The 13,373-nt window shown below is 46.5% G+C and overlaps 1 protein-coding gene across 5 annotated transcripts in view; it reads left to right on the plus strand.

Annotated features, from left to right (window-relative positions):
- The window catches only part of pde10a (phosphodiesterase 10A), an 84,434-nt gene extending 79,472 nt beyond the window's left edge, over positions 1 to 4,962 (plus strand). For all 5 annotated transcript variants that reach the window (XM_049007757.1, XM_049007758.1, XM_049007761.1 and 2 more), the window contains exons 19-22: positions 42 to 153; positions 814 to 894; positions 1,811 to 1,899; positions 3,184 to 4,962. In XM_049007757.1, coding sequence (XP_048863714.1) covers positions 42 to 153; positions 814 to 894; positions 1,811 to 1,899; positions 3,184 to 3,316 — 415 coding nt within the window. In that variant the 3' untranslated portion in view covers positions 3,317 to 4,962. The remainder of the gene's footprint in view (positions 1 to 41; positions 154 to 813; positions 895 to 1,810; positions 1,900 to 3,183) is intronic.
- Positions 4,963 to 13,373: the final 8,411 nt, after the last annotated feature.

Consider the following 13,373-nt stretch of genomic DNA (forward strand, 5'->3'; position numbering starts at 1 on the left):
CTGTGTATTACTTGACCAGCTCTGTCTGTGTTGCTCTTCAGAGATCGCGTGATTGGGTTGATGATGACAGCGTGTGACCTCTGTTCTGTTACCAAGCTGTGGCCCGTCACACGACTCACGGCCAATGATATTTATGCAGAGTTCTGGGCTGAGGTATGAAACGTTTCCGGTTCAGTTCTGGTTGAGTCGACACATGGGGATTGATCTTAATTCCGATTAAGAGATGGTGTAATAATCCCTGTAGTGCAAAAGGAAACTTCAGCGCATCTATACTTCAGTGTCAATAAAAATTTAGAAAATGAATCGCCTTCTGACGCACATTTGCATTTTTCTTCTTTTATATCCTCCAGCAACCTGCATTATGTTGCTCCTGTTTTCCTTCTGAGAATAAATTTTCCGTATATTTCTTTGTTTTTCCAGTATGCAAAATGCATTTTACACCGAATGTAACTTATTGTTTTTTTCTAGCTTGGAAGGGAAACATTGTATGTACCCTAGAAAAATCCACAATGCTCTTGAGATGCATAACAGGACATTCTCCAGGAATATTCCAAGTTACTTTCAATGGCGATGTATTTGTCCTGAAGAGGCAACACAAGCCTCCAGTTCTTTGGAAACAGTGCCTGTTTTCATGGTTTTCAAAAATTGTTTTCAGGCATGTTTAAAGATTGAGAGCAAGTCATAGTGTAAACCTAAATGGATAAATGTAAGGCAGTGTATTCGAGGTTGTTTTTGCAGTATCTTTTAAAAACATTTCCTTTATGTTTGTTGATCAACAATGTACTGTATTACTGTATCTGACTGTGTCTGCAGGGTGATGAAATGAAGAAGATTGGAATGCAGCCCATACCCATGATGGACAGGGACAAAAAGGACGAGGTGCCTCAGGGACAGGTAGGGGGACGTCAGTCATGTGACCAGTGGGGCAGCCTCATTCTGGCACTGAGAGGTACAAATTGACTCATGCAGCCAGTACTCCCCTGACAAAATGAATTAGGAGAAAAATGTTAAGGCCCAGCTGGAACAAATGCAAGTACTATTCAGTATTTGAAAAAAGTTTGCACAAACCTGGCATGATGCTTCTTCCAAAAACATGGCAGAGAAGAGGAGCAGGGTAAACTTAGCAGACTCTTCAGGCGATACTGGAGGGCAAATTCTGTCGTCCCTCAGCACTAGAGCTCATCTTGCATTTTCACCAGTTAAATGTTTGGCACCAAAAAGCTAAGATCATTGTTGAAGAGAATGTCCTTCCCCTTGTGACATGCTGTGTGAATGCTAGTGTTCTGCAAAGTGCTTGTTCCGGTAATATCAAGGGGAAAATAAACTCAGACCTGTTAGACGTCTTTGAATTAAAAACCTAAATCCTTCAATAGAGCAGATGAACGTTTTTGACTTTGTTGCACTGCAATGACCATTTATGTCCAGACTTGAGCATTTCTACACGGATGTGGTTAAGTGAACATAGAAGCGACATTCTGGCCTCGACGCCAGGATTCCCAGACCACAACCAATACAGCATATGTGGTTGGGAATCCAGAGAGGCTGCAGTAACTCTCCCAGGAAGTGTCCCAACGTCCCATGAGAAGCAGCTGAACTCCACAGAAGGGTTTTGCAAAGTTCAGTCAGGCTGGATTTCATTCCAAGGATGGCCACAGAATCTTTATCAAAAAGGCGATAATTTGTAAAAACAAAACATAAAGGATGTCGTCATTTTGTGTTTTGTTCTCTTTCTCTGGCCTGCAGGCTAGAAAGCCGAATAAAATTAAAACCCAGCTTTTCATCAGCGCCCCCTTCTCTCTCCCCTCCCCAGGTGGGCTTCTACAACGCTGTGGCCATCCCATGCTACACCACCCTAACTCAGCTCTTTCCTCCAGCTACTCCTCTCCTGAGGGCATGCAGGTTCGTTTCGGGAGCAGCCGTCGGAACCACCACTGAACCCAGAACTCATTAATTTTGTTTATTTATGTTTTTCTATTTTGGTTTTACAGCCACAGTAATTATTATTTTTTTTTTTTACTTAATGATGGGAAACGCTTGGTGGCATACTGCAGACCAAACTTGGCTTATATTCACTTCCCAGTGGACTTTCTTTAAGTTTCAGACCCATGAGGCCCTGATGGTCTTTAATCTTTAGCAGCCTTTAGAGGTTGTGGGCTTCTGGCAGCTTAAAATGCGGGTTTCCATCGGTCGTGGGACGACATGTTCTGCGCACATAAGGGGTCAGCAAGTAAGTCATCAATGTGAAGTGCACATCACCTCTACCAGAACACCCCCCCCCCCCCCCCCAACGCCACCACAGTGAACAGGAAGGTCTGTTCCAGCGGGTTCGCATGTCAGTGTGTGCCCCCCATCCCAGCCAGCCCCAACACCAAAGCCTTTACGACCTTGATCTGCCGGGAATGCAAACAAGAGCTGAGGGCGATATGAACGGCTTGACACTGCGTCAGCACCAAGGTTCCCGGGCTGGAATCCGCGGGCAGCCGGCCCAGCGGCCCAGACAGTTTGGAGCCCCCACTAGCTGTGGGATCAGATGCAGCTGAGTGGGGATCTCGTCAGCGCGCTAATTGAAAGGAATGGCAGCTCACACCCCGGTCTTGTGCATAACATCACATTAAAACAAGGTGGGAAAAAGCGTCATCAGTCCGTACTGTGGGGTTTAGTCAATCTTACTCACCCCTTTAGGAAAAATGGAAGATGGGGGGGGGGGGGCTTTAACTCCTGCCAGTATCTTATTTGCCAAGCAGATGGATTCCACCAGCACCATCCAGAAACGACAGGGCAGTCACGACGAACCGAGCACTTTCACACGGGCGAACACACGATATCTATATGCCTGATCCTCTTTCCACATTATTCATGGATGAAGGACCTGAAAAATAAACACGACGGGAAACTATGCGATAAGCTGATGGCGCGAAACATGGGATTTGAGGAGGTTTAGGAATGGCCCTAGCAGTTAGCAATTCGGGGAAGATGTAATGCCGTGGCAACAGAACTGCATTTGAAAACAATGCATCTGCTCGGATGTGCAGCCCCCAAATGGTGCAGCCCCCAAATGGTGCAGCCCCCAAATGGTGCAGCCCCCAAATGTTAGACTTTTTGGTCACGACCGTGTCAGTAAGCAAACGGCTTAGAGAAGGTGGAAGGAGAATTGGTTAGTTTGTTTATTTATTGTCCATGCAGGGAAAACCTTGGCCAGTGGGAGAAGATCGTAAGAGGAGAGGAGGCCTCGTCGTGGGATCCTGCGTGGGAGTCAGCAGAGTCCAGCCCAGAGTGCGAGTCAGCCAGTGCCGGCCCGGTGAAGGTGGACAATTGACCGGCTCCCTCCGACTGCCCCCCTCCCCCCCCAAGCAGCGTGCAAACCAGGGCCTGTCCAGAGACTCTGCAGCTCCAGTGTGAAGCGCCCACTTCCTGCCGTGAAAGGAAGTGAGGCGGAGCACCAGCAGGTGACGTTTGCTAGAGGACAGCACAGCGTAACGTGACCTCGCTGGTGGGACGCAGATGCCCGGACTGTCCTTTCACACCCTGTAGTCGACACGGTAGATTTCAGGGTGTCAAGCTGGGCCTGTTACCCCGTCACCCGAAAACTGCTTGAGGATCACTTGGTGAACTGGACTGTTTCACTTTCTTTAGTGTCCTTTTTCTTTTCTTTTCAGATCAATTTCAGCTTTTTTTTTTTGCTGTTCTATTTTCTGTGGCCTTAATTCTGAACCCTTTGCGAGGCAGGAGTTCGACATTGTAAGTTTGAACAGTTTAGTTTTTGAAATGGTACATAATTCTCCTTTTCCAACTTATGGTAGCCTTGTTGCACGCAAAGGTAATGAGACGTATGGATTTTTTTAATGAGATAAGATGCATGATATGACCCCTGAGTTGCTGCTCTGGGGGGGTCTTGCTTATTGTCCTTTGTTACTATGGGAAAAGGTCCTTTAAGAGTACTTGAATGAAACAGCCTATTTTAACACAGATGGCAAAAAAGAAACTTCACACTGCCCCTGACTAAGATGGAGCCAGATAACCCTGTTCCTTTGGAGTCACACGAAAGTCACATTACTCCTGACCAAGCCGCCTAGCCCTCAAGGACCCTTCTGTACAAGTTGGCTTCTGATCGTCTGAGCGACAGAAACCTTGGGCGACGTCTTCCTTTTAAGATGGATCTCAATCCGAAAAAAGGGGGTGTTACTGGGGGTGTTCTGGCATGATGAGTGAAGTAGAGGCAAATTAAAAGCCAGAAGTGGGCAAGGAGATGCAGCCTCTTCTCCGGGCGAGTATAGAGGTTATACTCCGGGCGAGTATCGAGGCTATACTCTGGAGGAGTATCGAGGCTATACTCTCATCACTGTTTGTGTTTTGATTCAAAAATGGGTTTTCCGATTTAAAAAAAAAAAAAAAAAGTACTGAAAAGTACTGAATAAATAAGTGCAAGAGATGTACTCCATTTTAAGTAGGTCCTTCCGAAACGTTCAAGTGACTTAAGCTAACGAATCATTTCATATGTACCAAAAGCTGATATTTAAGTGCAGAGATTGCACTGAGGCTGAGGAAGCCCTCACCACCTAGGCTTTCCTGCCCAGTCAAACTCCAAGCATTATAGTATTGTCGTCGTGAGGATTGCCCAAGTCCTTTTGCCCCAGTCGTACTCTCACCCCCCAGCCTCCATCCTTGTGGAGTATATGCAAACGCAAGATTCCTGCAGGAGTTCACAGCGAACAAACATCGACAGCAAATCTATTCCAGCCCGTTTCTGCGGAACTCGATCAGTGGGTAGCGGATGTGCCTGTTGGCAGGATACCAAAACAGAGGAGAGCAAAGGTGGCTTTCGTCAGCGCTCAGGCACAGACGCTGGTTCGGTGGCACAGATCTGGGGGCTGTCGCTCACGTGACCTGAGGCATTTACCAGTCTGTCAGCAGCAGGGCAGGAACCGACCACATGTCTCACCGGCGTTGGGGTCTGGTGGGGGTGGGGGGGGGGGGCGAACTTCCTTTGCAGAGAAATTTCAACTTCTGACATTTGTTAGTTTAAAAAAGGGCTTTTAAAAAGTCAATATTTTCTAACATGTCGTAATTGTCAGGTTAGAGTCCAAAAGAAACATTTTTCCTCCCAAAGTGGCTTCAGGAGGTGTGTAGGTGACAGAACTTATGCCATGGAAATGTCAGTTAGACGAGGTCAAATCCTCCAGTGGATTGGTCTTTACTCAAGTGCATTCAGTATGACCTCACCACTCATTTTGGTGAGAACTTGGTGTAGGGAATCGATGCTGACATTTGTAATTCTGAACTTCATTGCAGTGCGTAAAGTTGATCATAGATACCATATACTGTTTCACAGTATGCTATAGAATTACATCAGTGCGGTTTCCCCTGTGTCATTGCAACATTATCATAATATTGTGCTTTAGCTAGAAAAGTGGTACTGGTTTCCTGTTCAACCAGCCGAAGTCGAGGCCACAGCAGAGAAATGTTTGCGCCCCACCCCCCCAAGTATGTTAACCTTGCCAGTGCCTGAGGTGCGAATGTACACTGTAATGAATGTTGTTTTTACAAAATGGCTGCAGATGCATTATGGGTCATGAGGTAACAAAGCGGTTTCACAGTTCCTCACTCGTCCTTCATTTCTTTGAAGTACAGCTTCCAGCAACTGAAATCTGTATTCTGTTGTCTTGACTGGGAAAGTCATTCCTCACACACCTGTATGTGTGTGTATACACACACACATGCACGTATATACAGTCACTTTCTGTTCTCTTTTGCTGTGGTTCAGTATAGAGAAAGCAGCCTGTACAGTGCACTGGTGCTAAATTAGGATGACAGTCTTGCACTTACTGACAGTGTTTTTCCCATGGTTAAGTTATAACCCCCTCCCCCCTCCCCCCTCCCCAATCGTACGCTGCCCTATAACTGAGATTCTCTCATCATCACAGGCACCCCCCCCCCCCCTTTTCTTGGTGAAATCGTCCCACTTGGGACCCATTTTCTTCAACCATCTGCACTACATTTAGCTTATTATTACTATTATTAATATAATGATTATTATAATTATTAATGTTATTTTCTTAATTAGGATTTAAATTTAAATTAACTTATATTTTTTATACAAAGAGAAATGTTGGCCTTTTTTTGTCTGTACAAAGTGTACGATACAAGAAACAGAATAGTCAGAGACTTACTGCATAGCCCATTCCGACATGGAGTCTCCGCTGTAAATGTAAGAACATCAAGTACTTTTATTAAATATTTCAGAAAACTGTTTCCTGTTTGTTTCATTGTACAGCATGGCGGGAAAGTACAGTTTGATTACTAGGCTGCAGGGCCTGTGAGTAACTTAAGTGGCATTTCTAGCGACACTTTCTCTGAGCACCTTATTTACAATCTTACCTTGTGTTTCTCATTCCGCTGAATTTTTCTCATTAAGACAAATGCTTCCCCCTAGTGGAGCAACTAAAAATGGTCGTCAGATAACATTGCACCCTTTCAAGTTCTACACTCATTGACAAAAAAAACGTTAAGCACCCAGAAATAATGGTCTGATTCGGATGTAATTTGGTACACATGCAGAGCAGCGATGGGTATGTGAATGATTCGATTTGCAAGGAGCTGGCACGTCTAGTCACCAGACACCGAGGACGCCTCGTAGACGCATTAGACAGGAATAACGGCATTTGACGGAGTTTGACAGGTGTTGCATTGTGGGTTTGCATGAGGCCGGGTGGTCGTATCGTGCAATTGCCCTGCATGTGGGGCATGCACATGTCTCCGTTGCCCGATGTTGGAACCAATGGGTACGTGAGGGCACCCACACACATCGTGAAGGAGTGGGGTGGGGCCCAGACAGTGGGGTGACCAGGCAGCCTCCCTGGCCATGGGCCGCCCAGAGATGGAGCAGCCTCCGGTAGAACCTGGGGAGGACCAGAACCACCGCTGGCTTAAGTGGTCCCACTGGACAGTCCTGACCCGGAGAGAGCAGCTGAAGATGATGAGGGAATACTCATAATTCCGTGACAGTGGGCTGCAGGTAGGACAGTGCAGATAGGGCAGTGCAAAAGGATGTGTAGGTAGGACAGTGCAAAAGGATGTGCAGGTAGGGCAGCCCATAAGAATGTGGAGGTAGGAGAGTGCAAAAGGATTTGTGACAGTCAATGATTAGGAAGGTACTGCAATAAGAGAAAGATACTAACCAGTATCACATCAGTAAAAACCCAATGTGTCACTGTGATACATTTGTTTGTTTAATTATTTGTAGTAATATATTTCTTTATTTGATAAATTACAATATCTGGATTTTAATCATTCTAACTTAATGTATGCAATTAAATTAAAAAAAAAAACGTAAAGATGACAGAGTAGTGCAGGAATTCATTGTTTTCCAAGCAGCCATCAGAATATAGAAATTGTCAAATAATAGCATAAATCGTTTAAAAATAAATTTCATCACAAATGTTGTAGAAGGATCATATTTAGTATGAGTGGTGAATCAACTGTACAACAGAAAGAAATGTTTCAACAAAACACTAATTATTCATTTTTCCATTTGTGCGCTGTGGTGACGTTTTCAGAATCTTCTCCAGGGTGTGCCCTGGTCTCTGCTCTGCGCTGTCTGGGACACGCCTCCCTGCGACACTTACCTGTGATTTGTAGATTGATGGATTTCCTGCAAGGGTGGAAAATTAGTATTTAAGGGCTGTGGGGAGTGTTAGTTTTTTTTTTTTTTTATCTCGGCTCTTATCTGCTTTACTGAACTCATTATGCGCACACGGAGCCATCTGGCATCTTTGGTGTAAATCAGGTGCTAAATGACAGCTAACTCCTAAAACCTGCAGGTGCACAGTCCGGGAGCACAGGGATCGCGTGCCGTTTGGTCTGTGCAATTACAAAATCATCCACTAGAGGGAGACATATATATATTTCTTCCATCAACTTATCCTGTTCAGGATTTTAGGGGGGCTTGGAGCCTATCCCAGGCAGGGCAAGGCAATGGTACATAAAGGGAACACCTGGTGGAGGTGTCAAGGCTGGAGAAAAATACCTGGGAGGCATGACAGAAAACACCAAACTTCATGACTGCATGAAAGGGACATTACATCATGACGTTACATTCTATTGTAAACCCATCCATCCATCCATCATCTCCCGCTTAATCCGGGTTCGGGTCGCGGGGGCAGCAGCCTCAGCAGGGAGATCCAGACTTCCCTCTCCCCGGCCACTTCGTCCAGCTCCTCTGGGGGGATCCCGAGGCGTTCCCAGGCCAGCCGAGAGACATAGTCTCTCCAGCGTGTCCTGGGTCTTCCCCGGGGTCTCCTCCCAGTGGGACATGCCCGGAATACCTCCCCAGGGAGGCGTCCCGGAGGCATCCTGATCAGATGCCCGAGCCACCTCATCTGGCTCCTCTCGATGCGGAGGAGCAGCGGCTCTACTCTGAGTCCCTCCCGAATGACCGAGCTCCTCACCCTATCTCTAAGGGAGAGAGCCCAGCCACCCTGCAGAGGAAACTCATTTCGGCCACTTGTACCCGCGATCTCGTTCTTTCGGTCACTACCCATAGCTCATGACCATAGGTGAGGGTAGGAACGTAGATCGACTGGTAAATCGAGAGCTTCGCCTTTTGGCTCAGCTCTCTCTTCACCATGACAGACCGATGCAGCGCCCGCATGACTGCTGACGCCGCACCGATCCGCCTGTCGATCTCCCGCTCCATCGTTCCCCCACTCGTGAACAAGATCCCGAGATACTTAAACTCCTCCACTTGGGGGAGGACCCCATCCCCAACCCGAAGAGAGCATTCTACCCTTTTCCGGCTGAGAACCATGGTTTTGGATTTGGAGGTGCTGATTCTCATCCCAGTCGCTTCACACTCGGCTGCGAACTGCTCCAGTGAGAGCTGAAGGTCACGGCTCGATGAGGCCAACAGAACCACATCATCCGCAAAAAGCAGAGACCTAATCCTGAGGTCACCGAACCGGACACCCTCAACGCCCCAGCTGCGCCTAGAAATTCTGTCCATAAAAACTATGAACAGAATCGGTGACAAAGGGCAGCCCTGACGGAGTCCAACCCTCACAGGAAACGAGTCCGACTTATTGCCGCCCATGCGCACCAAACTCTGGCACCGGTCATACAGGGACCGAACCGCCCTTAAAAGGGAGCCCGGTACCCCATACTCCCGGAGCACTCCCCACAGGACCCCCCGAGGGACACGGTCGAATGCCTTCTCCAAGTCCACAAAACACATGTAGACTGGTAGGGCAAACTCCCATGAACCCTCCAGAACCCTGCTGAGAGTATAGAGCTGGTTCACTGTTGGTCTACTGTAAACAAGAATACATATTACATTGTATGCTTTTTGTACGAATTGTAAACATCATTGTTACATCTTAGGACATGCTATATTAAATGAAAAATCAGTGAAATAGTCACATGATTCCCAGTAGCAGAAATGAATGAATTCTGGTGTCCCCCAGTAATGTGATCTGTCATTGGCCTGTAAATCTGTGACCCAGAGTCCGGTGTGAGCTGCAGAAGGTGCTGGATCAACCCTGCAAAGATGAAGGTAAGTTTACTACAGTGGAAGAACCATAAATGCTTTTTGCAGTAGTCCTGTATTTGACATTTCCTATGTATCAGAATCTGTCTTGCCTGCTGTAAGTCCTTGTTTGTTGGTTTTGTTGGGTATGGATGGTTTCTGCTGAAAGGTTTGCATAAAACAAAAACAAAGGGCAGTGCAGAACTATTCACAGAAGACTACAGTTGGAAGCTGGTCTTCCAGCCCTCTATGTTTTTTGACTGTTGTAATCTTGGGAACCGCCACCAGGGGGCGTCAGCAAGCTCAGTAACGTAACGAGCCAACCCGACTGCAGAGGAAAACCAAAAGAAGCTGGAACCGTACTGTAGCTAGTCTGTTTTCGTGGTACGACCCGGATCCTGTATGCCAGTGGAAACGCGCCATTTGAACCATAACTGAGGCTCCACTGTCTAGCAGAGTGATGAGGGGTGAGGTTCAGCTTGCTAACTAGTTGAGTGTGGTCATCTGAGCATGAAATGATACCTTCAAGAAACCCGGTATGTCTGAGCGAGACAATCATATGTGTCATCTTGTCAATGAAATAATAGATATGTATGTCTAAAATGGCATCATCATTTGGAACACTGGGTTTTGTGTTTCAGATATTAATGCTATTGTTTACATCAAAAGGCATTGTTGACAATAAGAAAAGTTTGTAAAGAGAGTTGACTGCTTTGACAATAAACCAAAAACAGCGTCTGCATAATAATTTGAAACGTGGTGTGTTTCATATCTCGCCTTAGGACAGTCAGGTACGAACCTGCAGCCCAGAAATCAGGGTCCTTCTGTGTTGTTGGCAGATTTCACCAGTCCTTAAGCAAGGCCGATCCACACAAAAGCCTAGTCCACATGTGCCAGCTTCCCCCCAGACTCTGACAGCGAAAAAGGGATCTGGAGAAAGCGCCCAGCTGGAAACCTGGAAAAAAATCAAGTTCCTATCATCAGTGAGACTTTCTCTAACAAAGGCATTCAAGCCCAGACTGGCCAGCGTGAGCAATGGGATATTTCCCAGTGGCCTGGAGTGTCGTTCAGAGCAAACCTTTAAATATTCAGATGGTGAAACAATCTAGGGGCGGCATGGTGGCGCAGTGGTTAGCACTGTTGCCTCACACCTCTGGGACCCGGGTTCGAGTCTCCGCCTGGGTCACATGTGTGTGGAGTGTGTATGTTCTCCCCATGTCGTCGTGGGGTTTCCTCCGGGTGCTCCGGTTTCCCCCCACAGTCAAAAAACATGCTGAGGCTAATTGGAGTTGCTAAATAGGGCTAACCACTGCACCACCATGCCGCCCCCAAAACCATCCACAATTTGTAATTAATACATATATTTATCTAAATTAAAAACATGTAACTGTGTATATAAGCACTGGCTGATTGCATGGATCTGCAATAATAAACGTAGCTGCAATGGACCAAGACTCCACAACAGAACCGCAGAAGACCCATCATCAGTTGTGTGTAGTGACAGACCGCTCTTCCCGAGCGGTCGGCTCAGAGGCAGGTCTTCCCGCTGCAGACACCCTCTGTGGCTTTTGCTGTCCTGTAAGCCTCTAGGCAAAGAAGCACAGTCCTGGCCAAGACACATGGGGTATAGTGAGAGTACAGTCTCTGCCCACTCACACTCAGTGACCCATCTGCCATGAAGGAAATTCAGCTTGTTCACTTTGTGCAGCATGAAATACCAACCAGCGGCACAGATGCCACTCCCACACGCCCATAGAGTCACTTATAGTGCCGCATTGACTCACCTATAGCGCCGCATTGACTCACCTATAGCACCTCATTGACTCACCTATAACGCCATATAGACTCGCCTATAGCGCCGCATAGACTCACCCATAGCGCCGCATTGACTCACCTATAGCGCCGCATAGACTCGCCTATAGCGCCGCATAGACTCCCCTATAGCGCCGCATAGACTCGCCTATAGCGCCTCATTGACTCCCCTAGAGCGCCATATAGACTCCCCTATAGCGCCGCATAGACTTGCCTATAGCGCTGCTTATCCTCCTCATTCTTCTCCAGGCTCACCAGCAGGATGGGAAGTGCTTCGTTGCTCAGGTCACTCAGGTACTCCAGTGAAGGGGGGTTGGGGGTGTGGCTCAGTGAGCGAAGTTTCTGTGCCCATGATTGGAAGATTCCCGGTCTGAGTCCTGGCTTTGGTAGAAGGGTCACATGTCCTTGGGCCCTTGAGCAAGGCCCTCAACCCCCAGTTCCAGGGCCGCTGCATGTTGGCTTAATCATGTGCTGTGACCCCCAACCTATAGAGAGAGAGAGATGGGGCAGGTGAAGGGAAGAGTTCCAATGTTCCTATACATCTGCAAATGGCAAATAAAGGATTTATCATACATCATGAAGGCTGCACTCCATGGAGGTGCAAGGCACTGCTCCCCAGGTGCTGAATTAGCTGTCACATATGGAATAAATACAGGGGACCTATTTCATTGTGGTGTGTCAACAATGACAATTAATAATTTCACTTCAAACAGGCACATTTTTATTTGTATGAAGCAACCACTAGAGGCCACTCCTGATGCACCCAGGACAGAAACGAACCATTTACAGAAAAGTTGGTCTCAGAAGCATTACTTAGTTTCCTAGGGGTAAAAAAAACGTCTTAAGAAAGGATTTTTAGTATCTATTGAATGCCAATCAGGCTGCAGTGATGGGGGTGGGTAACCAAGGCAACCCCAGTTCATTTTCGAGGACATTGCCATCCGCGATGAGCTTTTCCAGCTGCCCTAATGCCTTCAGCCCTGCCAGTGACCTGTTGTGATGTGACACGCAAAAAGACATAAGCCTGCTAATGCAGACAGACAACAACGCTCTCCTCTGAGACAAGCGCACCCAGACACATCTCTTATACTTACAAATCAGACAAAGGAACAGTGTGATGGAATGGATGTCAAAACCTACTAGTGTGTGTCAGGCCTCTCATCCTAGTTTATCCGCACGCGGCGATGCCCCCCCAGGGGAAATGCTGTCGCCTCGTTTTACGACAGATGACGTGCAGAACCAATCACTGCACTTCACTCACCCACCTTCTACATGCAGGAGCCTCTGTTTGCATGGAGATGTGGTAAAACCCTGAAATAGTTCTACCAGAATCATCACGTCTGGCATCAAAGCCCCAGCGCTAGAGGTATGCTGACAAAAAGCTATTTTTCTACAAGGATCAAGGAAAAATGACAAAAATGACTATGAAATGTTACAAATGACAAATGCTTGATCATGAAATGTAACAAAATAATATACTAAATACTGGTTTGATAAAAGGCATTTAATTAAAATACAGCAATTTGTAATTTGAAAATACAAAAATACATGTAAAAGAGTAACGTGACGAATACAAGCACCACAGCCCTAGTACTGTAATATTTACAAAATATACAGCTTTCCCAAATTTTAAATAGAAAAATAATTTTGTGACTTACAGGTGTTATAGTGGTAATTGTGAAATGAAAAATGATTTTTGTAACATGAATAAGATAATGACAGCTCAACAGGCTGCCCCTGCAGCAGTGAATTGAGGTTGGGGGTACATTGCGGTTCCAGTGACAGTTTCAGAATCGTTACACCATTAATTTATACCCAGTGTTTCCCACTGAATTAGTGGCCGTGGCAAACAGGAGTGCCGGTGTGCGTGCGTGCACACCAAAAGCTGTCTTAAATTCACTATCATAAGTGTGAATTTCCCACTTTGTCTTACAGTAGGGTGCCGAACACAACTAAAGATTTTTTTTGTTAGATATATGCACAAAAAAAAAAAAATCATGCACTAGTCGGTTCTGCTTAGGAACAAAGTAGGCCTATCTAGTCT

This window comes from Brienomyrus brachyistius, chromosome 3 (assembly GCF_023856365.1).
Source record: "Brienomyrus brachyistius isolate T26 chromosome 3, BBRACH_0.4, whole genome shotgun sequence".
Lineage (NCBI taxonomy): Eukaryota > Metazoa > Chordata > Actinopteri > Osteoglossiformes > Mormyridae > Brienomyrus > Brienomyrus brachyistius.